The sequence below is a fragment of the Pseudorasbora parva genome, chromosome 10 (assembly GCF_024679245.1).
Source record: "Pseudorasbora parva isolate DD20220531a chromosome 10, ASM2467924v1, whole genome shotgun sequence".
In the NCBI taxonomy this organism is placed as follows: Eukaryota; Metazoa; Chordata; class Actinopteri; order Cypriniformes; family Gobionidae; genus Pseudorasbora; species Pseudorasbora parva.
Genome location: NC_090181.1, coordinates 27,592,596 through 27,619,620, shown reverse-complemented (window position 1 = coordinate 27,619,620; position 27,025 = coordinate 27,592,596). Strand labels below are relative to the sequence as shown.

General features: G+C 36.3%; 1 protein-coding gene across 1 annotated transcript in view; it reads left to right on the top strand.

Annotated features, from left to right (window-relative positions):
* The first annotated feature begins 11,725 nt into the window (after positions 1–11,725).
* The window catches only part of ism2a (isthmin 2a), a 44,940-nt gene continuing 29,640 nt past the window's right edge, over positions 11,726–27,025 (top strand). Inside the window, exon 1 of the mRNA XM_067455741.1 lies at positions 11,726–12,409. Within this exon, the coding sequence (XP_067311842.1) occupies positions 12,281–12,409 (129 nt within the window). The 5' untranslated portion in view covers positions 11,726–12,280. The remainder of the gene's footprint in view (positions 12,410–27,025) is intronic.

The window sequence follows — 27,025 nt, the reverse complement described above, 5'->3', positions numbered from 1 at the left end:
ATCTGGAAGGTCACTACGGGCCTGATTCTGGGGTGAAAGCATCAACAAGTGACACGTCAGTGGAAACGTGCATCAGATTAACTGACTCGAGTGGAAATTTACCATGACTGTGCATTGTCTCTGAGCCAATCAGAACCATCCACATCGCAGTAATGACGTGGATAAGACCTTGAAAACGGTATAACTGTTGGGACAATTGTATGTACGATAGGGCGAGGCAACGAGACGGTGAGAGAGGGAGCGCGGCCTACGAACTCCTTGTGAGACTTGAAGCTGGCTTCTGCTTTTGAAACTGCAAACTATTCTTAAGTAAATTTTTCTTTTATTTAATTGGAATCCTGACTCTGTCTTCATTTCTTCACTACTGGTCCTGGGTCATAAGCTGTTAACCCCTAACAGTTTTGGTGGAGAATGCGGGCAATCATTCCTTGGTGACACCCCTGGCAAAACAACAAATAAGGTAGTAGAAAGCTTTAATTACTTGGATAGGGTTATCTGATTGGAAGAGATGGTAAAGGGGAACGAGAGAGCTTCACTTCGATAGGAGTGAGGAGTTGATTATACTTGTGTGATAGTATAAAGTAAAGTCGCTGATGGCATCGTTACGGTTAACGGTAGAAGGCAGCGCATTGAAGCGTACTCAAGAAAGGGGGCCCCGGTGGGCATTTAGTGCGGTCACTACCCCTACAGGAGTACGTCCCTGGAACGGTGTGTGAGTCCAGTAGGCATCGCAAACCTGCGCTATCTCTTCCATCTCAGATAAGGGGATCCCCGAACTTAGAGTTTAGAAATTAGTGAATCAGGCAGTCAGGGAATAAAATATTAGTTATTAGTTAAACTAAATAAAAATAGATTCAGGAGTTGTTTGCCAGGGATGCATCTGGAACGATCCCGAGTAAAATAAATATTGTGGCCCAAATTGGCACGGACCAGTATGTGTGATGTTTTCGTACAAGTGTCCTTTGCAGTTTCATCACGCAGAAGCCACAGCTGTGTTGGGTAAAGATCGCCGCCTCCATCTCTTGCTGTTTCGGTGAGTATGAACTTTGACTAAAATATGGCTTATAAATTGTGAGATGATCAGTAACTTGATCAGTCTTGATAATATATATTGAAATGAAAGAGAGCAAATGCTGTCTGAAGCCCTCACTTAAAAGAAATTTGCAGAACATATTTATAAAAAATAAATAAAACATGGCAGCAAGGTTTTAATTCAGACTGAAAAGTTAAATAGCAACTTGACTGGCTTTTGTAGACCCATTTGTAGAATGGGTGGGGTTTAACCCCTGAAAGAAAAATCCCAGAAGATTACTGAGGGATGGTATAGTCTAATTGCCAAACGTAATAAATTGTCTGAAATTACTGAAATTGAGCTGTAGTCTGAAAAAAGGGCTTGAGATTGTTTTTGAAAAAGCGAAAACACCAAGATGTGTGAGCAGCCAGTCTTATCTGCCCCCTCCCCTCTCGCGCGCTCTTCTCTTCTCTGTCCGAGTGAGTGCCGCTTTAGGCACCGCCTTACAGACTGGGAACTAGACTGAAACATGCCAGTTGCTAAATGACAGAGAGTTTTAACCCTTTCGCACGTACGTTCTTAAAAATAAGACTGGCAGCCTGGCGTGAGTTTTTTTATTGCGACCGTTATTATGCAATGACATGCGTTCTAATTTCCATGGAAACACACATCAACCTTGACACGTGAGGTTTTGCAGTGACGCAGTCACAATGGCGCTTGTGGTGGATGACCGCGTGCAGGTGAGCACTCTATGAATGTTTTGCTTTATTTTTTAATTCAAAACCTTTCACATTATTTGTTAGCGTGTACACTCTATGGTTGACATGTTTCTGTTGCTATTTTTCCCCCACTGCTTTGAATTTCGCGTGCACACGGCTTTTTGCATCTCCCTCACAACATCCGCTTGACAAATGGTGAGTATATTTTTGTTTTTTTTCCTCCTATTTTGGAGCATATATAATTATTTACAAACATGCAATAAATATGAATAAAGATGTTAAAAAAATTATCTTGTAAAACGAACAGTTACTCAATAATGTGGACGTTCAAATGTCATGTTTGTCGTTTTGCACATTGCAAATATTCCCCGTGCATTCGGTAAAGTTATTAGGGTTCAGTTGACTTGATACGTAACATGAATATATTATTTATGTTTTAGTGTTAATATTGTTACTGAGTTTTATATTTCACTAGCAAAGCAGAGAAAGCTATATGGTCACGCCTCACTTACTATTAGCTTGCAGATTACATGATGTCAAATGCATACATGATGACCTTTTCTCTGGTTAGAATGTGTTTTATAAGTTTAGCATAATTCAAACGTATGTCATTTGTTAAAAAGAAATTGCAAAATGTACACATTTCATTCATGTTTTATTAAATCTCAATTTAAGCTAAATGTTTTTTTGTTTAGACTATTATACACTTTCTAATAAAATTACAAAACAAATTATAAATATAATTACAATGAACAACAATCAAAATAGTATTATAAACAAAACAATAAATATACTGTGGTAAAACAATCTTTAAAACAAACTATATACATATGTTTATACTTACTAATAACAAATAACAAATATAATTACAATTAATAAATAAATAAGTAAACTGACTTTTTACAGGATTAATAATTCTTCAGTGTGTGGTACTCCTCAAAACATGGGACAGCACACAAGGGAGTGTTGCACGGCACACACATGTGCTTGGTCATGCGCCTCTGCTTGCTCTTGCGTGTGCTGGAGAGGCAGACCTTGCAGTGCCGCCTGGTCCTGCTGCCCTGGGAAGTGGTCTGAGGGACTTCCGAAAGAAAATGCCTGGCTGTAAGGCGCAGAGGAGTGTCTAAGGCAGGTCGCCCTCCTTTGGATGGACACCGCGATGTGCTGTACTCCTCCAGCAGCCCTCTCATCAGGTTCGTCCTGAATTGCAGGGAGGTGATTTCCTTTCCTACTCACAGTAGAACAAATTGATAGGGCGTAAGGAAGAGAATAGAATAGTATGTGACAGTGTGATCTGTTTATTATTGTACATTTTTTTATAGAGGGTATGCACGTGACCTCACTGTCAGCTGGAGTGAATTCGATTAAAATGTGATTCTCATAATTGCATGAACACACGTATGCCAATTTTAATCGCATTAAAAAGGCATGTAAACACCTTATATCTTATACCTTAATCGTAATATTGCAGCTCTGACCAAAGTGCATGTGCGCGGACATATACGGATGCTGTGCGTTGTTCACACAACTTCATGAATGAACTCTGTGACATTATTCTGAAGTTTTCTCTTCTCCAAATGAGTGTGGTATAACTTATTAGCAAACAATAAAAATTGCATTAGAAGAGAGATTTAAAAAAAAAACTGTTATAATTGAATTAATTCTTTATTTAGTTATAATTGAATTAAAATATTTTAGTTATACCGTAATTAAATTAATTTATGGACTGACACAATCTGTTCAGTAAACCACTGTTTAAAAAAAAAAAAAATCTATTTTATATTTAGTTCTCTCCCCTGCTGTACCGAACCGTGACTTCAGAACCAAGGTGCATACCAAACCGTCAGTTTTGTTTACCATTACACCCTTAGTATATTGTATTTATTTAAAGCATTCACAGGCTAACTTCTTGTTGGTCCCATAGAGTCTATGCTGTCAGTAACGGAAGCACAAAAGATTAGTTCTTTTGAGTCTCGGGTTTGAGTCTTTCGTTCTTCCTGTTAGTCCCATGCTGTATGCTGTGTGTGTGTGTGTGTGTGTGTGTGTATGTGTAATATATATATATATATATATATATATATATATATATATATATATATATATATATATATATATATATATATATATATATATATATATTACACACACACACACACACACACAGTTGATTCAAAATGAGTCTAATTGAATTTGTGATGTTAGACTTGAATAGTCAATATATTTCCTATATTTGTATATGTCTGATATTAACTGAGAATTATATAAAAAATAAAATAAAAAAATAACTACGTGCTTGTTACTAAAAAGGTTGTGAACTAGTGTTCAATACGGTGACAAGTCACGTGACAAAAGAACGAACGACTCAAACTCGAGACTCAAAAGAACTAATCTTTTCTGTTTCCGTTACTGACAGCATAGACTCTATGGGACTAACAGGAAGAATGAAAGACTCAAACCAGAAAGACTCGTAAGCACTAATCATTTTTGTTTGCAAAAATATTTCTGATTTTTTTCAGAGGGTCATTTAAAACTGCTGTTGCATTGTTTGCAAAGTGAAGACACCGGAGGAGCAGAAGGAATCGGTCCTGTGAAAACAAAGACCCGAAAAATGGTGTCAAGAGCATGGGGTCTGTGCTCCAGTAATCCCGAAGTGATGGCTTTTTAATCACCCCCATAAGGAGAACTGCCACTAAAAATGTATACATTTCAGGGATATTTGTTGGAACCCATTTAACCATTTTTCCCCTCACTTCTTTTTCTTTCAAGTCAGAGGCATAGCGGTTCGTTTCCTCCACAATTTCTCCGACAACTTCTTCAGTGAAGAACAATTTAAAACAATTTACCTCACTGGGGGATTCTGGTGGATTTTGCACTCCACACTGTTGGTCCTCAAAAGTGCCTGGGCCAGGAGGATTAAAAAGGTTGGTTACCTTCCAGGATGACGAGCTTACCTCAGCTGCGTCATTTGATGGTGAAATATGCTCTGGCGTTGTGGAAAAAGTCTCCTCTTCACCCTCGATGTTGTCAAGAGCTTCAAGGTTCGGGGGAAGGTCTTCATCACTGTCACTCTCTGCCTCACTGTCAAAATTCTCCTCATCAGAATTAAAAAAAATCTCCTCCATTTCCTCACTTGTCAGTTGTCTTCTTTTGAAAAAAATGTCTGCCATTTTCTCTGAAGTATTTAAAAACTGGTAAATTGTATTGAAGTTGTGTCTGCAGTGGGTACCAACGCGAGTGTGAGGTAACAGTGACGTCAACAGTGACATAACTTGTCAGCGGGAAAAAATGCTTGCAATGCATGACTGTTCAAATGTTTTATTTAATAATTTTTATATCAAATATTTTCAAACTTCTTAACTAAATTAAATGGATGCAAGCTAACTCCTTATGGTTTATATATTTATTAAAAATATGTATGTTAGTTGCTCTGTAATTTATCACGGGCTGTGGGTGTGGCGTCGTCATGTGTTTACAACAGTACCAGGGAGGCAGTCAGCTGGATTTGCGACAGAAGATCACCCACTTCTCCTGATTATATGTGACATTACATGAGGGAACAGCTCTAGACTGATCATATACATCAAATGGTAGTAAATGATTGTGTTAAATGATATGTAATGTTATAGCGGGCTAACGTCATGGGCATTTGTGCCGCGATTATGTGTTTACAACAGTGCCAGGGAGGCAAAGCTAGCTGGATTTATAACACAAGATCACCCACTTCTCCTGATATATGTGATTTTACGTAAGGGAACAGCCTAGACTGATCGTTCACGTCAAAGGGTAGAAAATGATTGTTATTTGATCTGTAATGTTATCACGGGCCAATTATAACACTGAAATCTTGCTGTTATATATATTAGTATGCAGTTACAAACTATATTTAGTGTTTGCTGATATTTTTGTGGTTGTGTAATATAATTTGAAGTGTATGAAACCTAAAATAAACATTAAAAGACACCGAGCTAAGTCAGTCTTTCATTCACTCAGTCTTTGGCTCAGCGCCAGTCAGCGCGCTAAAACAGATTTTAAATTTTGAATTCGGCAGTTGATCACTGAGCGTTCTAATCGCACCGGTATGATCGTACGCACCAGGGACCAGCACAGAATGATCATACGGGTTTGATCGTACGTGTCAAAGGGTTAATTGTGGTCAGCAGGGCCATTTTGTATGTAACTGTAACTTCCCACCCATAAGGTGTAGAAATGGTGGCAAATCAGCCCATCAGATTCAATTTTGTAGATAAAACAAAGTAAAAAGAAACAAAGATTTACACTCTGTCTAAGAAAATAAGAAATAATAATGTTAATGATTTTAACATCTTAAGTATTTTTGAAGGAAAGATCTATGAAAATTAATTAAAATTTTGAGGTAAAGTTAAAGACAATGACCGAAAAACATGTGAGGCGAGAAAATATATAAATAGTGACATAGAGGTTTAAATGACAGATTTATGAAAAAGGTGGTTCCTGTTCCTCTAACTCTTGAAAAATTCTAATAATGTTAATTTGTCTGAATGTTGGTAAAAACACTGTTTGTAAGATAAATTGGTGTTAATATGTTAAAAACCTAGATGCTGGTGTTTTGGTTTCAAAAAGATAAGCTGGTGCAGAGCTGTAATAAAACAATTCGCTTATCTGAATCTGGCCCCCACCATTTCTGGTGCTATGGCCGAACTTGCAAGAGTAACAGAGACTTAATCTGAGAAATTTGTAGTTTCTAAATTAATTGTATGGAAAAAAGACAAATATAAACTTATGATTAATGGAAAATGTGATCTCTGTCTAAGGACAGAGTTTAAAGGAAATGTTTGATGTCTTATTTGAAAACAATTTTAATTTCTAGCCAGATCTTATGCTGAGCTAGTGTGAGTAGTTTAAAGTTTATGAAAACACAGTGAACCATCCTGAATAACTCAGAGTCTCTCTCTCATTCAAAACCAGCTCAATGCTGTTATCTGAGCCTGTGTCATAGGTAATAAGATATTTCTAGTAAAAGCACAGTGCATCAGTTGAAAATCATAGAGACAGTGATTTGTTAGAAAGAGTGAAAGAGTGCCATTAGGAGGGCAATAATAAAGGTATCAAGTGTTTTCAAATACAGAATTTTATTGAACTGAAATTTTTAAATAAATTATTCCATGACCAGTGACATCTTTGTCTAATCTTAGCCGCCACCATGCACAGGACCAATGGATCAGGTCAAAGTCAGCATGCAGGACATTAAATTGAGTGGACAGTAGTTATGGCTAAATTCACTGAGTATAATCTACGCACTATGTTGCGGTTTGGAAGATGTAATTGATATCAGTGATTAAGTAGTGTTATGATTAACCTGTCTCCATGTTTTACCTATAGTAAGCAGACTAAATGGCTCTGGTGACTCTTGAATGCACTTTCCCCAAGGCTCCAGAAAAACATCTGATCCATTTTAAGGGTCAAAGATCTCAAGCGATGACCAATGTGAATGAGGGTGATTCGCCGAAGACGGGTAAGATCCTCTTTTGGCCAGCAGGGGGACGACCTAAGACATGGGGGTCACCGGCATTGGGCACTTCCAAGAAGGGAGGTGTTTTTATGTGAGGTGTGTATGAGAGTTGAACCGATGTCTGTGAGGCCAGCAGCATCAATAAGGGGGGAACGCTGTGTTTGTAGGGGCCGAGAGTCCAGACAAGACACAGCACGGCCTGCCCTAATAATGGCTCCTCCATACCGCTCACTCAAGTACCGCATTGTTTGTGAATGCCAGGGAAGACCCTGAGTGAAAGTTATGATGGTAAAGGTCATTCAAGAGCCAGCTGAGACCATGAGGTGATTGTCATTAACTTTTGTGGAGACCAGAACAAAAATGCATTAACTGAATCAGTAAAACTGTGATATTGAACTAATATTTCCATATCATGAGTTTAATCCTGCAGGTCATTAGATATGGCAGAGGAGAATTTGGAGGCATGGTGGTGTCTAAAGATAAGGACAGCTGTTGATGTTTAAAGAGGAGGTCTGGAAAACAAAAGGTATTTAACTAAAGTAACTTGAAGAAAAGAATTCATAGCATAACTTATTTTGAGATGATTATATAGCTCTAATTGGAAAGTTAAACATTTAAATTTCTGATACAAATTTATTCTTTAAGGATAAACTTTGTGAAGGTTAAAGGTTAATGAATTTAATATAAGAGACTATCCGTGTAAGAGAGAAAGAGAGACTGCTTGAGAAGGAGGAATGGTGCTCTGTCTGTTATCGTCGTGCTAAAGCTGAAACAAAACAAAAGCAATGATATCAGAACCAAAACAACCCAGCTGACTTCTCTAAAAATGAAGGAGAACGAACAGACATGATTTGAAATTGGTTAAGAAACCATGTAAGAACTGAGATTAAATAATTTTTAGTTAAACACTAAAAACAAATTTTGAGAATGAGCAATTCATATGTGCGTACGTTTGTTGATGACTGCACTTTATGTTTTGTATGTGTTGGTTTGTGTAACTGTTCTGTCCTGATGGTGTGTATGGGGTCATTAACCTCTGGAATGAGTGTTTATCATTACAGATGGGTTAAGCCAAATACAACCTTTAAAGAAACTGCTAATTCTGAAGGAATCTGGAAAAGTTGATCCAGAACATGGGACGAGCTTTAAGTGGACTGGTATCCAGCTCTGTCCGTTACTGGTAATTATGACTAATTTTGTCATTTATGATGTTGATTTGAATTAATCTCTGGATTAGTTGAAGTGGAATTATAAAGTTAAAGAATGCCGTTTCTTAATGGGTTAAACACCCATCTCCAAATTTAACTGAGGGTTTAAATTGAAATAATGTCAATTGATTAGAAATGGTAAACATAAATGTTAGAAACTTGACAGCAGAGACAAAGTGACAAATTGGCTGAAGTCACTATCTAAATTATCCAGAGATTCCCTCATATTTTTGAAGGCAGAAGGGCAACCAAAAAGATAGCTTCAAAAAGAAAAGTTGTATTTTTATTGTTTATCCCTTAAATGGATGCAGGACATTAGATGTCTAATTAATGTTAAACGAGCAAGTGACTTTAAGTTTTTCTGTGTGACTGGGATTGAAAGATGAATAAAATAATATGTCGGTTTCTGCAGAGCAGTAGACATAAGACTGAAACAATAATGATCACATGGTGCATCAGCAGCCTGACTTTTTTTTGGTAAAGAATAATGCGACAAGTTAAAACAAGAGAGAAATAGCCCTAAAGATTAATGTTGTGAAAATAAAACTTCTGACATAATTTATGAACACTTTACATCAAATTAAGTTAATATTGAACAATGAATGATTTTTAAAATACAGATTGTTTTAAAACAGTTTTAAATAAATTGATGATGACAGTACAAATTTGAATACTTTATAAAGTAATATGGGAGATTATGGTAATTTGTAAGTTCTTGGTAAAATTATAACAACTTTGGAGTAAGTGGCAAAGGAAGGCTAGTGAGGATTTGATGAGAAGTATCACTGCCAGATGACTTAAATCAACAGGGTTAAGATTTTGGTCATTTGGAGCTTACGCCTAAAGAGTTTTAATGGACAAGACATTGAAAGAAAAATGTTACTTTAAAGGAAACCCTAATGAATGAATTTTGAATGGTTTACTAAATAACATGGGTTTGGAAATTTATTTTGAAAAATAATTTGTATTGAGTATGATTAAGCACAATGTCACGAGATAAAGATGTGAACAAGCTGAATGAATGTAATACAAATGGATGAATATGTCACTTTGATGAAGTTTTCAACATTAACAATTTTATGGTTATGTTCATTTAAGTTAAAAATGATGTGGGCTGTCATGAGTGAAAACTGGATTTGATGGAAAAAGCAAGTGTAACAAAAAGGTTTGAGTATGTGGAAATCTATGTGGAAAAGAAAATGGAGTTATGAAAATGGTTTTAACAAGAAGGTTCTTGAGTAAAATCAGGGAAAAGCGATTGAAATGAATGTTATGAACATGTTTGAGAAAGAAATGAATAGGATGTGAAATTAAGATGGTATGTATGTAGACTGTAAACTGAAGGATGTTTTATGCAGAGACTGAATGTAATTGGATTGATTATGATGCCTATTTATTTTGTTTATTTTTATTTCAGACCACTATTGTTTAGAAGATGAAAAAGTTTTGTGTTTTGAAAGAAATGTATTTAAAATCCCTATTTTTAGATGAGATGTCTTGGTATTTATAATGGGGTGGTATTTAACATGGGGTGCTAATGTAGTATGTCCACTTGAGGATGAATATGTGCTTATTGTAATCAATCAAGCCATTGATAAAACCAAATTAGATAAGATTAATAATGGTTGAAGTTAAATCCCTGAGGGGAAAAGAGATTTTCTGTTTTTCAAAGATTATAAACTAAAAAGGGGAGGGCATTGAACATTATGAAGCGGCCTAAATTGGTAGACCAACTTTAGGGGGTCATTGGGACCCTAAAATTGGCCTTTAGGAGGGAGTGAAGGGGGGATTCTGAAATCCACTGCCGCTTCAATATACCTGTATATATTTATATCCTATTTAACTTCAAAATCAAAACTTTAATCAATATTTATCCTATATTATTATAATGATTCTATCCAGTTATGATTTTGTTTTGTTTCTTGTTTTCTAAAGTGTGTATTTGGTCTCTGAGGAGTGACTGAGGGTCTGGCCTAGAGTTGTGTGATATGTCACTAAACACTGGCAACAAGGTCTATGTTTGGATTTTGGAGGTATCACACACCCCTGACATGTCAGGAGTGCAGTAACAGCGTTTGCTCACTTAGCCCGGCTTCCAGATATGAAATATGGATTTGTCTTTCATTTAATTATGTTTTATTTCTTTTATATTTCCTTTTACTGAAACACTAAAGACTCAAGATGAATATTGGCTGTACTATTGTGTGTTCCTCTCACTAAATGAAAGCACATGTTATCAGTATGTTTTGGTAAGAACTAGTTAGAACTGCAGCTTAATCAGCTCCAACCTTGGAGAGACTGTGTATCTGTGTATGTGCGCAATATTCTATGTTACAGATCAGAATGGTGTTCAATGGGCACCCTAAGAGATGGGTGGACTTGTTGTTCTGGGCAAGCTGGCGCCTGCTCCAGATCTGGAAGGTCACTACGGGCCTGATTCTGGGGTGAAAGCATCAACAAGTGACACGTCAGTGTAAACGTGCATCAGATTAACTGACTCGAGTGGAAATTTACCATGACTGTGCATTGTCTCTGAGCCAATCAGAACCATCCACATCGCAGTAATGACGTGGATAAGACCTTGAAAACGGTATAACTGTTGGGACAATTGTATGTACGATAGGGCGAGGCAACGAGACGGTGAGAGAGGGAGCGCGGCCTACGAACTCCTTGTGAGACTTGAAGCTGGCTTCTGCTTTTGAAACTGCAAACTATTCTTAAGTAAATTTTTCTTTTATTTAATTGGAATCCTGACTCTGATTCCAGAGTCAGGAATCAGACAGGACATAAGCATTTCTTCACTACTGGTCCTGGGTCATAAGCTGTTAACCCCTAACAATATATATATATATATATATATATATATATATATATATATATATATATATATATATATATATATATAATATGAAAAATAATAATAAATAAAATTGGCCAAATGTAGTTTCTGTTAAATTGCATCAATTCACAGAAATTCAATTCGGCCAACTGAAAAATTTAGATGCGATCAGTCACTAGAAAATTATATATATTATTATTATTATTTTTTTATTTATTTATTTTTTTTTACTAATTTTTCAGTGTGCCGAATAATATTTATATATGTATATCAAGCATAATGTCTTAAATAGCCTGCTCCGAAACCTGTAATTTTTCTTGTCTCGTAAGGATTTTATACCCCACGCGCACCGCGTCATTCATTCAGTCACTCATTCAGTCAGTCAGTCAGTCACAGTGGGGTTTTACGAACCCCTCCTCCAGAGACGTCACACGAGCGGAGGTAGATGAATGTCTCTTCCAGCCAGTGGATTACTGAAGCTCCTTCACCACAGTACCTGCATGAGGTGTAGACCTCTGTGTGCAGGAGTCAGGAGCGCATCATAGACCTGCATTTAGGGGTTGCGAGTCAAGCTTCAGTTGTTCAGTGCGCATTGCGAGACGCCTGATTGAGGAGCTATCCACTGCAGAATCATACTCAAAGATTGTTCTTCATATTTATATATATATCTACTGGCTATATGCGAACTCACTACTCATGGAAGATCATCTTCAGAACTCCGAGAGGAATATTAAAGTTTGCGAACTGCTGAAATGCATTTTGAAACCAAGAACCTCTCAGTGTCAGAGGATCTGAGGGACACGCGGACATGACTCTTGAAGGCTGTTCTGTTGCTCATTTAATGCCTTTCTGACGTTTTAAATGGATTGGTTTTATATGAGTGATGGTCATAGAGAAAAAGAAAGAGACACACGTGAACTAAAGAGGGCTGAGTGCAGTTCAAAGTGAAATATCAAAAGTGGTGCATAATTGGAAAACATTGTAAAAACTCTTTATTGTTATTTCTACGAAGTCATGCTGATTCGAAGCCAAGCTTTACGGTGGGCAGTTTTCTTGACATTTTGTCTTCTGTTGGTGAAGGGGTTCCCTGCTAAAAGACGCAGAGCAAATCACATCAAGAGCAAGAGTGGTACATCTACAGAGGTATGGTTTCAATGATTGAGCAGAGTTGATCCATGTTTAAATGAATTTCTTTATCTGATATCATAATAACTTAAAAATCTTACGAATTAATTTTTTAAAAATCACGTGTGTGTGTGTATATATATATATATATATATATATATATATATATATATATATATATATATATATATATATATATATATATATATATATATATATATATATATATATATATATATATATATATAGGATTTTTTTGACAAATTATATTAAAATCAGTCCATTTGCTTCTTGTTCTTGTTTGATCCCTTTACCAATTACTGTACATTTTAAAATAAGCTATTCTGAAGTTACAGAAGATCAAATTAACCTGCATGACATTAGAATCTGTTTCTTTCAACATGTTATGGTTTTAGATCTAAAACTAGATCTCCAGTCACATAAATAAACCTAGTTTCACAAATAAGGTTTAAGCCTATCCCAGACTAATATGCAGATTTGAGCTATATCTTAACTGAAAGTTACTTGCACTGACATATTTTAAAATAAGTCAGTGCCAGTTTTCTTGCAAGATACACACCAGTTCTTAAATGCATGTTTATAAAAGCTGTCCTATTTAATTAATCCATAATCCTGGCTTAATCTAAACCCTGTCTGTGAAACCAGGCCTTAAAGGAGTAGCTCACTTTAAAATGAAAATGACCCCATTTACTCACCCTCAAGCCATCATAGTTGTATATGACTTTCTTCTTTCAGGTGAAATATTATATTAATTTATTATGAGTTAATAAATCTACTGATGCTTCAAAGTTTTATCATGTTTAAATATGGATATTTTTCTTACAAAACTCGATCGATCAACTTCCGAAGGCCTTTATTAATACCCTGAACCATGTGGAGTTTATGATGAATGGATGCACTTTTTTGATTTTGAAAAAACTCAATGGACTCCCTGCCATTATAAAGCTTGGAAGCGTCAGAATATTTATCAGTTTGTGTTTGTCAGAATAAAGTTATATACCACTGCTTGAGGTGGGTGAGTAAATCATGGGGCAATTTTCATTTTAAAATGAACTAATGTTCCAGTTTCTATGGCCATCTTGGTCATGTCCTGAAAATGTATTTATGAATTGCAATATTAGTGGGCCAAAAAATTTGCTGTGACAATCTATTATGCTTCAAAACTCAGGTGTTTTTATTGCATATATCATACCCTATCCTATTCTATATATCTTAAGAAAGAACCAGAAAAAAGGTTTATTAGAGGTCATACCACACTTAAAAAATACAGTTTCCATAGTTAAAGTGTGCTTAAAGCCTGGAATGGCGGGGTGGTTAATTTTAAATGTGGTTAAATGATAAACCACAGTTCATGGGTTGTTTTGGTTATTTCATTTATTAATTTCTCCTTCAACAAAAAAAGTGAGGTCACACTGAATCCTGGGTTATGCTGTGACTTTTTTTCATGGATCAGCTTTATGGAGTGTTAACGCAGAGAGGAAATGCAAACCCACCCCAGGCTGCTTTTTAATAGCTATTTCCCCTCTGAAAAGAATTTTGAGCGCAAGTCCACAATCCTAGATGTTAAACTAAGGCCCCTCTTACATGTGCATGTGAATCGATCAATGTAGCAGATACTTGACTCACTACGCACAACCTGAGTGGGGGGTTAAAAACACATCTTTCTCAAGAGTGCGAAGATCTGACAGAAAGCAGAACAGTATGCAGCGATACTCGGGTGTTACAAGACTGTCTTTGTGCACTGTCTGAAAACACCACGTCTCCCCCACCTTTTAAGCCAACTGGGAAAGATGTTTTTATTAAAGTAGCCATGGGGTTCAGGCAGACATGGGAGGGCTATTGTTTCCCCTGCGCAACAGGAAGTCTTTGCTTTACACAAAAACGGACACTTACTAATCAAAACAGCCAGCTGGAATCCAATACGCCACGCTCTTAGAAATTGCATAGAGTCGGGTAGGAGTTCAGCGTCCTTGGTGCTATAATTGATAAGCCCAATAATCACAGGGCTGTTCCACTCCTCGACCCAAGCAGACACCAATTCCACAAATGGCGCCAAATTCTTGAGCCCTGCTCTGAAGTTCATGTTGCTGTTTCTTAGCATTGTGCTGGATGACTCGAGCGCAGAAACCTCTCAAATGTCCAGTGCTCTAATTGAGGTTAAGCTGAAACTGTAAACCATAATCTGTTTGAAAGTATATAGCGAATGCCCTGGTAGACACTGTGAAAGCTATATTCAGAATTTAATGAAGAAACACCAGATAATATTTCACAAAAGCCACAAGAACACACACACACCAGCTTGAATGTAGAAATAGATTTAATAACGTGCCTGCATGTTGCTGAGAACAACTATTTTTTAGATCTTGGCCCTACAAAACATGTTGTGCAGTACCGAGATCTGATTATAAACATCTGAAGCTCGTAAAAGAGCAGATATGTATCCAATACACTTTTCTGTTCTTTATTTTTAATTTAGAACATAGAGTTGATATTAATGTGTTCAGTACCGCTGGTACATTTGGCAGCAGCTGTTAATCGAGTGTCAACAGCAATTCTCCACGGAATGTGATTTCGGAGGAATACATGACATTAATGAACAGTTTTTGACACGAGGCATCTGAGAGAAGCCAGACATGGATCTGTGTGGGATATATCCATCTAGGCATTATATCCTTGAGTTTCACTTGCTGCACACAAAGGTGGTGTCTATGGAATCCCACTTCCATAGAAAAAACTATCCAGGTAAATTAGATAAAAAATAAAAATAATTGTGAGATTTAAAGTAATAACTACAATAAACAAAACCACAATCGTGCAAATAAATTGAAATTGTAAGACATGCAGCCTAAACTGTGAGAAATTAACTCACAAATTTGAGATATTAAGTCCCAATTATGAGAAAGTTGCAATTCTAAGAAATTCATTTGCAATTATGAACTATAAAGTCAGGGTTATGATAAGTAAATATGAAATTTTGAGAAATAAATTGGCAGTTTGAGGGGTCGTTTACACAACACCATTTTCAAATTATGTTTTATTAACAAGGTTCGGGAGGAAGCACTTTCAGATAATTGACACAAGTGGAGAGAACTCAGCTAATCAGCAATAAGAGGTATATATATATATATATATATATATATATATATATATATATATATATATATATATATATATATATATATATATATATATATATATATATAAACACACACACACACAGGTAAGTTCATTAACAGTTTGTTAGCATCCCTTCACATTTTTAGTCCTAATCACACTTACATACATGAGGGTACTCTGGGTTTGGGCCAAATTCAGAGCTCGAAGCCCTTCCCCCGGACAGCACGCCAAATACGCATTTAAATCTACTCTTCATAAATGATCTTTAAGTGTGAACTCGTGAACTAAAAAGGAAAACTTTTTTAAGAGTTTTGAGGGGGATGAAAACGCAACAACAAATGTGCGTAAACAACAAAAACGTGAATTTGTGAAATACGAGGAGTCATGCGCATGCTTATTACGTGTTCATTTTTATAGGTGTGGGTTTTCTCTTTACAAAGGCTGTTCACACTGTCAGTTTTTGGGATTGACAACCACATTTACTTACAGGTGTGAGTCTCGAAATGTCCCGTTAACTTACAGTAGTGCATACTGTCTGTATGAATGTGCAACAGGAGTCAAGCCTGTATTCTCTTTCCAGTAACCATAGCCACAGTGACCAAAGTAATATCAAAGAGTGCGACGTCCACACAACAAAAAAGTCTTATCAATTTTGACACAAGAGACCAATTGAGCCGAGAGTTTATCCGTCAAAGCTTTATTAACCAACAGAGAATATTCACTGTAAACAAGCACTGGCTGGACCCTTTAACAGTTGCACTCACGTTATGTCTTTTGTAGTGTTTTGCGCATGACGCGGCATTGAAACACAAAACTGTCAGGAGCCGCTTTGGTGGAGAGCAGTGACTGTCACTGGATCTAAACTTTTAACACACAGCTCATATCTCAGTCACTGTGAGTTACCGAAAGCAAAACCACGCACGAAACCTCTCTTGCACTGTACACTGTAAAAAAATTTTTTGCGATTTTGTTATTTCAACAAAATTTTTTCAGTAGAGATAACTAGATTGTCCAGACAACAAGGCATTTTAAGTTTTCTTGTCCTCAACTAGACTGAAAGTTAAGTGAACAAGTATAATTGTTGTTTTAACTCAAAAACATATGTTGAAATAACTAAACAAGATTTTCTGTTGAATGAACAAGTATAATTGTTGTTTTAACTTAAAAACATAAGTTGAACTGTTCTGGATTTTACTCCAATTATACTTTAGTCTATTTATTTAACTATAGTAAACTATACTTAATCTACTATGTGCAGCTGATTTATATACAACTCTCTAATTATATAGATATGAGCAAATTTATTTAACTTACCGTATTTAATACGTACCATTCCACACCATATAAACCAAGTCTTAATTCAAGGAGTCAATGAGTAGAGTTTTTGTATTAACACGGCTAGGGAAAACAGCGCCATCTGGCGGAGAGGATAATTATGTACATCCAGGAAATGCACGTGCTGTATGCGCGCGCCCCCGTATCCCCTCCCCCACCGACTGACAGACCACCAGACGCCATTTCCCTTCAATCGCAATGCTGAGCAAATGAGTAGTGTTTACACCAGCATAGTGTTTTATCTCATTAACATTATGAAGTTTATAACATTATATTGTGGTAGGATGGTATGTGTGTGTGTGTGTGTGTGTGTGTGTGTGTGTGTGTGTGTGTGTGTGTGTGTGTGTGTGTGTGTGTGTGTGTGTGTGTGTGTGTGTGTGTGTGTGTGTCCGTGCGCACCTAAACTTAGAGATATCTTCTTTGACTCGCGGTGCAGAGCGGAGGATAGAAACAGGCGACTGAGGCGAGAGAACTTTTTTACAGGGAAATATTATAAAGTAAGTGTTTTATCTCATTTACCATTTGTTTTTCATAATTTATTGATTTATACCAATATGTAACTTATATGCTGTGCGCGTTTAAACGAGCCAAAATTTTTCTCTCAGGGGATATGACTCACCGTGCAGTGCAGACATGGAGTTTACTTTTAACCAAGATAACACAAAGTAAGTTACGTGTTTAACCTCAGCTATAAAGTGTATTTATGACATTATATTGTTTTATAATTATATTTGTGTGTGTGTGTGTGTGTGTGTGTGTGTGTGTGTGTGTGTGTGTGTGTGTGTGTGTGTGTGTGTTGTGCTCCCAGAGCCGTTGAAATACAGAGTTCCTAACGTTACACGCTTTTACCTCGCGGGGTTCATGGAGCTCTCAACAACTCGCGCCGTCTATTTGTTCGAATGGTGGACAGCCGTTTCACTATATTTGCTGCAATTTCTGGTAAATATTAACTTTATGAATTTAAATAATATCAAATTGTGAAATGTGAAGTATTCAGCCCTAATTAAATCACATTGAGTCATTGTACAGTGTAAACATTGCAACATGTTGTCAATAAGCCTATAAAATGTTTTTTTTTTTTTTAAATGTTTTTATCTATTGCTCCTTGACAAGAAACTGAACTGGTTTACGGATCGGATGAAACTACATCTCGCTTCACTGCATGGTCTCTCTCAGATCGCCATCAGATACAGATAAGTTTCATGAAACTCCTTGAAAATTATTAAATGTGAGTTTGAATCGATACAGGTAAAATAAATAACTATTAAAGGGTAAGTTCACCCAAAAAGGAAAATTACCTCATGATTTACTCACCCTCAAGCCATACTAGGTGTATTCCAGACGAATACAATCGGAGTTATATTTAAAAAAAATCTAAAGCATTATAAATGGCAGTGAATGGCAGTCTAAATTTTTAAGCCCAGAAAAAAGTGCATCCATCCATTGTAAAAGTAATCCACATGGCTCCAGGGGGGTTAATAAAGACATTCTGATGTGAATCGATGGGTTTGTAATGTAAAAAGTTATAATGTAAAATATGTAGCTTCTGGCGCGACGGCCTTCCGTATTAAAGTTATGGAAAAAGTGTAACTGGCACGGCGATGTCGTCGGCTGTAGAGGGGAAGAAAAACGCAACTGGCGCAGCGACGGCATCGGACATGGTGCAAAAAAAAAACGTAATTGCCGCGACGATGACGTCGGACGTGGCGTAAACCTTTTGAACTTCGAGAGGCATTACTTATTTCGTAAATTGAGGGCGGTCCGCCAGAAGCCTTAATTAACCCCCCGGAGCCTTCTGGATTATTTTTTATAATGGATACAGGGCTTGACATTAAGCATGTTCATGTGCTTGTCCGGAAAAAAGTTTGATATTTTGTGTGTGTGTGTGTGTTTTAAATATAATTTATTCTGAAGCAATATGCTGACCAGTATTCAATCAGCTTTGACATATTTAAATCTGCATATTTGTGAATTTTTTAATTATTATTTTTTACTTTATATAAAGGGCATTTCCCCTCTAATCTTATTAAATATAGGCTATGCTTCAGGTTTCATTTTATATTGTAAAATTTGATCTATACATTAATTTAAAATAAGACACTATAAGGGCTGTTACCAATCACATTAAATAATTTACACTGAAAAATTTAATTTGCATTAAATAATGTTTTGAAATTTGTATTTTTGGATAGACCAATAATGTTTAAACATCAAACCAAACCTCCAGTAGGTGGTAGCAGGTGGCCGTTTTAATGAGTGAGTCATTGAGTCGTTCATTCAAACGATTCATTCAAACGCTGAATCGTTCAGTAACACACATGTTGCTGTGACTTGTTGCGGTTCTGCTGTGAATGATTTTCACTGCTGAAATAGAACAAAACATTAAATATTGCTTCTTAAATGTAAGTGACTTTAAGGGAATGTTAATTTAAGTGAATGTTAATTAATTGTTTTGCTATGAACTGTCATATGAAGTCAGTGTCATTTTCAGTCGTGGTGGTATTCAGGAAAACGGGTCAAGTGTTGTAATGTCTTCTCTAGAGGCTGCACGAGTGTCAACAGCGCGACCTTGTTATCGTCAGTTCATTATATATTATTATCCACTATCAATCGCCACTTACACTAAATTAATGCAATCATTCTTGCATTTTGGTGATTCGCTAGCTATTTTTTGTTTTAATCAGGTCCATCGGGCAAGTAAAATTCTCTTTCACTTGTCCCTTCGAAAAATCCACAAGCGTTAATGTCTAGCCCTGGGATAGATGCACTTTTTTTCTGGGCTTCAAAATTTGGGCAGCCATTCACTGCCATTTATAATTTTTGGATTAGCCAGAACTTTTTTTAATATAACTGATTCAGGGCTCGACATTAACGCTTGTCAGGGACAAGTGAAAGAGAATTTTACTTGCCCGATGGACAAGGGCCTGATTAAAACAAAAAATAAACTAACGTTAGCGAATCACCAAAATGCAAGAATGATTGTGCATTAATTTAGTGTAAGTGGCGATCGATAGTGGATAATAATATATGATGAAATGACGATAACAAGTTTGCGCTGTTGACACTCGTGCAGCCTCTCGAGGAGAAATTACAACACTAGAGCCATTTAAGCTGTTTCCTGAATACAATCACGACAGAAAGTGACTCTGATTTCATATGACGGTTCCATAAACATTACATTAACATTCACTTAGTCACTTACATTTTAGATGCAATATTGAGTGTGTTTGTTCTATTTCAGCAGCGAAAATCGTTCACAGCAGAACCGTAACGCGTCTCACAGCAACTGAACAGTGTTTGAATGAATCGTTTGAATGAACGAATCAATGGCTCACTCATTAAGACGGCCACCTGCTGCCACCTACTGGAGGTTTAGTTTCATGTTTAAACATACTTTCTAACATTTGTATTTGTCTATTCAAAACTACAAATCTCAAAACATTATTTAATGTAGTTGTGATTTTTCAGTGTAAATTATTTTATTTGATTGGTAACAGCCCTTATCTTGTCTTATTTTAATTTAATGTATTGATCAAATTTAACAATATAGAATGAAACCTGAAGCAGAGCCTTTATTTAATAAGATTAGGGGGAAAATTCCCTTTATAAAAGGTAAAAATATCCTACATTTCAAATGATTCAATATTTTTTTTTTAAATCACAAATATGCATATTTAAATATGTCAAAGCTGATTGAACACTGGGGAGAATATTGCTTCAGAATAAATTATATTTACAACGCACACACGCACGGAAAAACAAAAAAATATCGAACTTTTTTCCGGACAAGCACATTTTTTATTTGGCCAAGTGAATGAACGATATGAAACAAGAATGTAATACACCTAGGATGGCTTGAGGGTGAGTAAATCATGGGCTAATTCTCACTTTTGGGTGAACTAACCCTTTAATATGACAGTGGTTTTAAATGTTGTTTTTGTTGCTTTTTTGCATTTGAATATTGCACTTTACTAGTAGATACAGCATGAAATAAACATGTATGAACATCAGAGAATATGTTTAAAGATACAGTACAATGTATGAAATCTGTATTGTCTCATGTAATCGCAGTGTTTCAACTGCGCAAACGTTAATAAACGTCAATAAATAGCTTTTAAGCAATGTCATTGTCAATATTCTGTCAGCTAGGAAAAGTATATTTACTATATTGCATAGTTATCGTATTGCTGTTCTTTAGTATTAAATGTATGTTTGAATAAATATTTTATGACAGCACCACTTAAAATTTGTATCTGTGTCTCATTTTTTTCCAGCCAGATGATGATGAGAGAGACATTGTTCATGGGGTTAATGTAGGGCATCTTGACCATGAGTGAGGACATCAGACATGATAGTGCCTTCCCAGATGATGTTGTGGATGTGGATGTCATACTAGACGGAGATTGTGGTCATGGATCTAGAAGATGCCCTAAATGCCTTTGCCACACTGTTTGGGCTCGAGCTATGAGGTTATCCAACTTTTTATTTTATTTTTATTTTTAATCTAGGTTTAATGGTTGGGGAGAGCTGCAAAGCTGAAAAAAATGCAGTGAGGTAACACTGGTGCATATGTGCTGTTTATGCTCATTGATAAATGTACTGAAGCTTGAGAGCTTACACATTGTTAATTAAAATGAACTTAAATTAAGTTTAAATTAAAATGGTATTAAGCCAAATCAGAGGTGTTTAACAGTCTGTGCCGTTTCTTTTTGCAATTTTCTGAAGAAAGGACATTTCAGACCTTTTGTGTGGTTGTTTTTGGTGTTTGTTTTTGCAATAAATATAAATGTGTACTGATATGTGTTGCTGTGATTTTAATTTGCTATAGGTTTTATTCTAAATCAAATGTAATTTACAAATCAATAAAGTAATGCAATTAATACTTATTAAAGCAGCTTTGCAACCAACTAAAGTGAAGTTATGATGACTAGAACATTTAAGTTCAGAAAACTGAAGTGAAGTTATGATGACTAGAACATTTAAGTTCAGAAAACTGAAGTGAAGTTATGATGACTAGAACATTTAAGTTCAGAAAACTAAAGTGAAGTTATGATGACTAGAACATTTAAGTTCAGAAAACTGAAGTGAAGTTATGATGACTAGAACATTTAAGTTCAGAAAACTGAAGGGGAAGTTATGATGACTAGAACATTTAAGTTCAGAAAACTGAAGGGGAAGTTTTTATTACTAAATGGAATTAGTTCAGATAACTTATCCAAATAAGTAAGAGAAACTTAAAAAAACCAATGCAAAAAGATAACAAAATATATTAAGTTAAGTCAACAAATAATTTTTTACAGTGTATGTCCAGTGCAGTTCCGTTCACATAGTGAGTATGGTCTGAGTTCAGTAATAGAGTGCGGTTGTCACTCCCGTAATTGATCATACTGTATGTGAATGTAACCATATCAAGAATACTAACTGGTTGACAACCTCACTGCTGGTGTGTGATGTGGCGTGACATCGCCTTCTACTGGCCTGTTAGCTAACAGCGTCTTTAGTCGTATTTGCAGAACAGTGTGAATGGTGATCGCTTTGACAATGTTGTCATCTATTTTTTAGTACGTCATTGGGTTACACTTTATTTCGATAGTCCAATTTAAACATTCTTCTAAATATAAGTAACTTTGCAACTACATGTCAACAAATTCTCATTAGAGTATTAGTAGACTGTGAGTAGACTGGTAGGTTATGGTTAGGCGTTAGGGTTCGGGTTAGTAGAATAAGTTGAATTGTGTTGCCAAGTTACTTATAGTCAGTAGAATGTCTGTTGGGGGACCAACAAAATAAAGTTTTAGTACATATTAATCAGACAGTCTACAAATACACTAATGACAGTTAGTTGACATGTAGTTGCAAAGTTACTTACACATAGTAGAATGTCTAAAGTGGACTAACAATATAAAGTGTTACCCATAATTGTAGTATAAACCTACCCTAAGAAATAAAGAGTTAATGAGAAATAAATTAGGGCCACAGTTACCTTTTTATTTTTTCACACTGAGGTAGAAATGAGCTTCCATAGTTTTAACTGCATGACGTGTCGGCAAGGAATAAGGACTTCTGCAGTGTGATTAATCCTTGACTCAAAGAAAAGTCTTTTTTTTTTTTTTTTTGGGATGAGAGTAATCAAATCCATACATTTTATTGAATTATGAATGAAAGCCGCTCAGTTTTCCGTCACTAATGTGTCCCATTTGCTTTCTTTCTAGGCCGTCAGAGGTAATGCTTTGTGAGGGTGTTGGGGAAATCAGACTCTAAATGTTTAATGTGCTTTGGGACTCTTTTGCCGCTCCATCTTCAATGCCCTGATGCCCTGCCCTTGTTGTAGTGGCACCTCAGCTCCAGCATATTCAGCTCAAAGCAGCCTGGGACCATGTGTGTGTGGTATTTATTTTGGCAGGGGCGTATTCGTTTATTCTTTTAAGTCTCAGCGCCCGTCCAGATGGCACGTCCCATAAAACACAATAACTGTTTGTGAGAGGAGATAACACATGGTACACTGATGCTGTCAAGGCATGCCAAGAGAATCAGATTGTAACATGGTGGTATGCTGGAAGGAAAAATATAGAGAAAGAACAACATAAAGGCATGAGGACAATGATGGTCTCTGCCAGGATCTGGGCAGGATTCCATCCTTACCATGTCACTCTGCTTGTGAGTGGCTTTGCTGTCTCGCCTCCTCTGTTTCTGTTGGCCCAATTTGTGAAGAGTCAGGAATTCTGGCTTCGGGGACTTCTGTTCAAGTCAGTTGTTGCGAGCTGAGGAAAGTATTCTTTTAAGTTCCTTTGCTCGTATTAACCTGTAGCACTCATGTGAAATCATAGCCATCCTTTTCGTCTCAGTTTCACCCATGTGAAGAAAGAGACTAATACAAACGGCAACGCTGAGTGAGGAGCTTATCTTGGCGAGACTTTTTCTCAGAGGTTTGATTATAGAATGATTGAAAGGAAAGGTCTGAAAGATCTCTGGAAGGCACACAAAGTGAGGAAACACTTGAAATCCTTCATTGGACTCACTGCAGGCAGGCAGAGAAAACTTTGTGGATGGTAACATCCCATTGGTTTTCACACAACTGTAAAAAAATGGACAGTAGTTCCCAGCTGCACTCCGGCTGCGCACTTCCTAAAGGTTCATTTAGCTGACACATTTACTCTTCTGCAAATCCTAGTGAGTTGCCTTGATGTCTTTTAAATGACCTTTACATTAGACATGAATATAGTCTCACAAACTCAAGTATCTCAGTAACGGTTGTTCTGAGTTGATATCAAATTAGACATCACAGTTCAGTGAGTCAGTAAACCAGTAACAGCTCTTAACGATTCAATGATTGATTCAATCCACAGTATCCAACTATATAGCCTAAATATGCACTATGCCAAGGCCGTAACCATGTCTTGAACATTGGAGGGGGACCAATTTGTTATTTTTATTTTTATAAAGCATAATGCAACACAACAGTAAACAACATCTAGGTCTAATTCTATTTGGGAAATAATCATTTTGGGACTACATGCAAATGCTATTTGCAGTAATTTGCATCAAATGTATTGTTAACCCCGATATTCTTCAGGTTAGTGAATAACTACATAAATCTGCTAGCAATACACAGAGTCTCTAGTGGTCTGGGGGTAAAGCCAAAAGAGAACGTAAACCTCGCCTACTTTGATTTAATTGGCCATCTCAATCATTTTGACATTGACGAGCGCTGTTAGACCGCTGAGGCCGGGCAGACTAAAAATATAACTTTTAAACATTTTTGTCATCCTAACATCCAGAGTGCTGAGTAATGAAGTGCATCAGAGTCAACCATATTTGTTTACTTTAAAGTGACATTTGCAATGTTTTGACACAAGAGATTTTGCGAGATTCCCGTGTTCACAGACAGGACTCTTTTTGTGAATGGAATCTGTTTGTGGGTGTTGTGCGTTCCAGGTCACACCTTGGCACTCCACACACTAGAGGAACAAAATCTATGATTTCAGTTCATCATGTTTGTGGTCTCTCACGTTTTGAAACTTTAAAAATCTTTTCATGTGTACCCAGCATCTATGTTCTCAACCGTTTAGTGTTTAAATCTGAGAAGGTATTGTCTTCCAGCATTGGAGTCCATTATTAATGCACATCATTTCCCATATTTTACATTATTGCAGTTCCTCTCTTCCCAGTCGGTCTCCTTCCAAAATACAAAAATATGTTCTGATTGGTTAGCTGGCCAGGTGTATTTTGTGGCACCTCTGATGGAAATAACATCACAACTTTTATTTCAATCAAGAGGTGCATCATTTTTTGGTCAAGATCTTGTATTGACAGTGCAAGAGTCAAGCGCTCTGTTCTACTAAGTCTACTCCAGCTCATTCCAAAGACTTTTAATGAATTTAAGTCTGGACTCAGAGGTGCCAATTCATGTGTGAAAATGATTCTTCATGCTCCCTCCTAAACATTCTTTCCCAATTTAAGCCTGGTAAATCTTGATATCCTGAAATATAGCTGTGATGTGCATTACTACATTGAGTGCATTATACATTTCGTATTTTGGTTAGGTGCATTATCTGCAGTGGCAGAGCTAGACTTTAAAAACAGGGGTGGCAAAGGGGTGGCAAGGTGTTATTTTTGGGGGGTCAATATACAAAGTGTTCAATTACACTAAAAATAAATTATTTCCCACAAAATGTAGCGATTCCGCCAGGGTGCAAGCGCAACGGGCTTTTAAAGGGAATGGGAGATGACTCACTTATATAATGCACTTGAAACTTAAATCTGAATTTAAGACACAATTTACTAACTCTGCTCACTGCTCTGACCTGCTGGTGATACACTGGGTTCTTGTGTGTCATTATCTTTCTCTTCTTGACTTCCCTGTCCACCACCTACATATGGTTCACTACAACAGCTGACACTGGGACTGGGATCTGTTTGGCCCTGATCTGCACCTGACTTTTGCTTCTTTAGAAAGAAGTTGGTGATAGCGCTTTTTCTCTTCATTCTGCTGTCCCTATTCAAAGAAAAGCTTGGTTACACACCTCATGAAGAAACCATAATTTGGAACAATTTGCTTGTTATTATTTACCATGTGTACACCGTTACTAATAATAATACAAATATTAAAGTAATACATTACGACAAAATCTGAGTATATTGAGGTCTAGCCTATTTTGACAACACAAGGAAATTGCTTAAAGACATCTAGACATGTATGTTATGTTAAGTAAGGGATAATGTATAGCGAGGCAGTTGTTATAGCGAATACAACACCGACAGGTTGTTTAGGAGCCTGGCGTGAAGCGGAGGGATCTTAAATCAGCCTGAAAGGGGTTGTATTCGCTATAACAACCACCTCGCTATACATTATTCCGCTTATTACATGGCTACTACCTACCAAATAAATAAATAATTTGACACAACATATTGATTTAAAAGGGAGTTTATTGATTTAAAAACTATTGCTTCCGCTAAAGAAAATAATCTGTTCGGTCTCTAAGGTTAGAATCCTACGTCCATGGCAACGCTCTGTTTTTCATGACAACGGTCTGTTATCCTAAGATTAGTGCTGCATTACACGTGCCAATGTGAACTAGATTAAAAAGTTTGAAGACAAACTTTAAGTTGGCTTGGAAGAGAGTTGATCAGAAAGTTTGAAAAGGTTTGAAATAGTTTAAAGTTTGAAATAGTTTAATAAGTTTAAAGCTGTAAATAGTTTGATAAGTTTAAAGTTGTAAATAGTTTGATAAGTTTAAAGTTTTACATAGATAGATAGATAGATAGATAGATAGATAGATAGATAGATAGATAGATAGATAGATAGATAGATAGATAGATAGATAGATAGATAAATAGATAGATAGATAGATAGATAGATAGATAGATAGATAGATAGATAGATAGATAGATAGATAGATAGATAGATAGATAGATAGATAGATAGATAGATAAAATGAGTCTCATAGAATGTCAGTTTGAGTGAGTCTGAGCTTCAGTGTTTAGATTTGAATTTTGTCAGTTGGTCAGTTTGAACAGTCTTTCGCTCATTTGAACATTCCGTCAATGAAAGTCAAAGGGACTTTTCCGAGTTTTAATCAGCATTTTTAGGAAAACCCTAAGTCGGATCAGTCTGAAAAGATAAGGCAACCCGAGTCAGAACAGTTTGAAAGTCTGACCCGA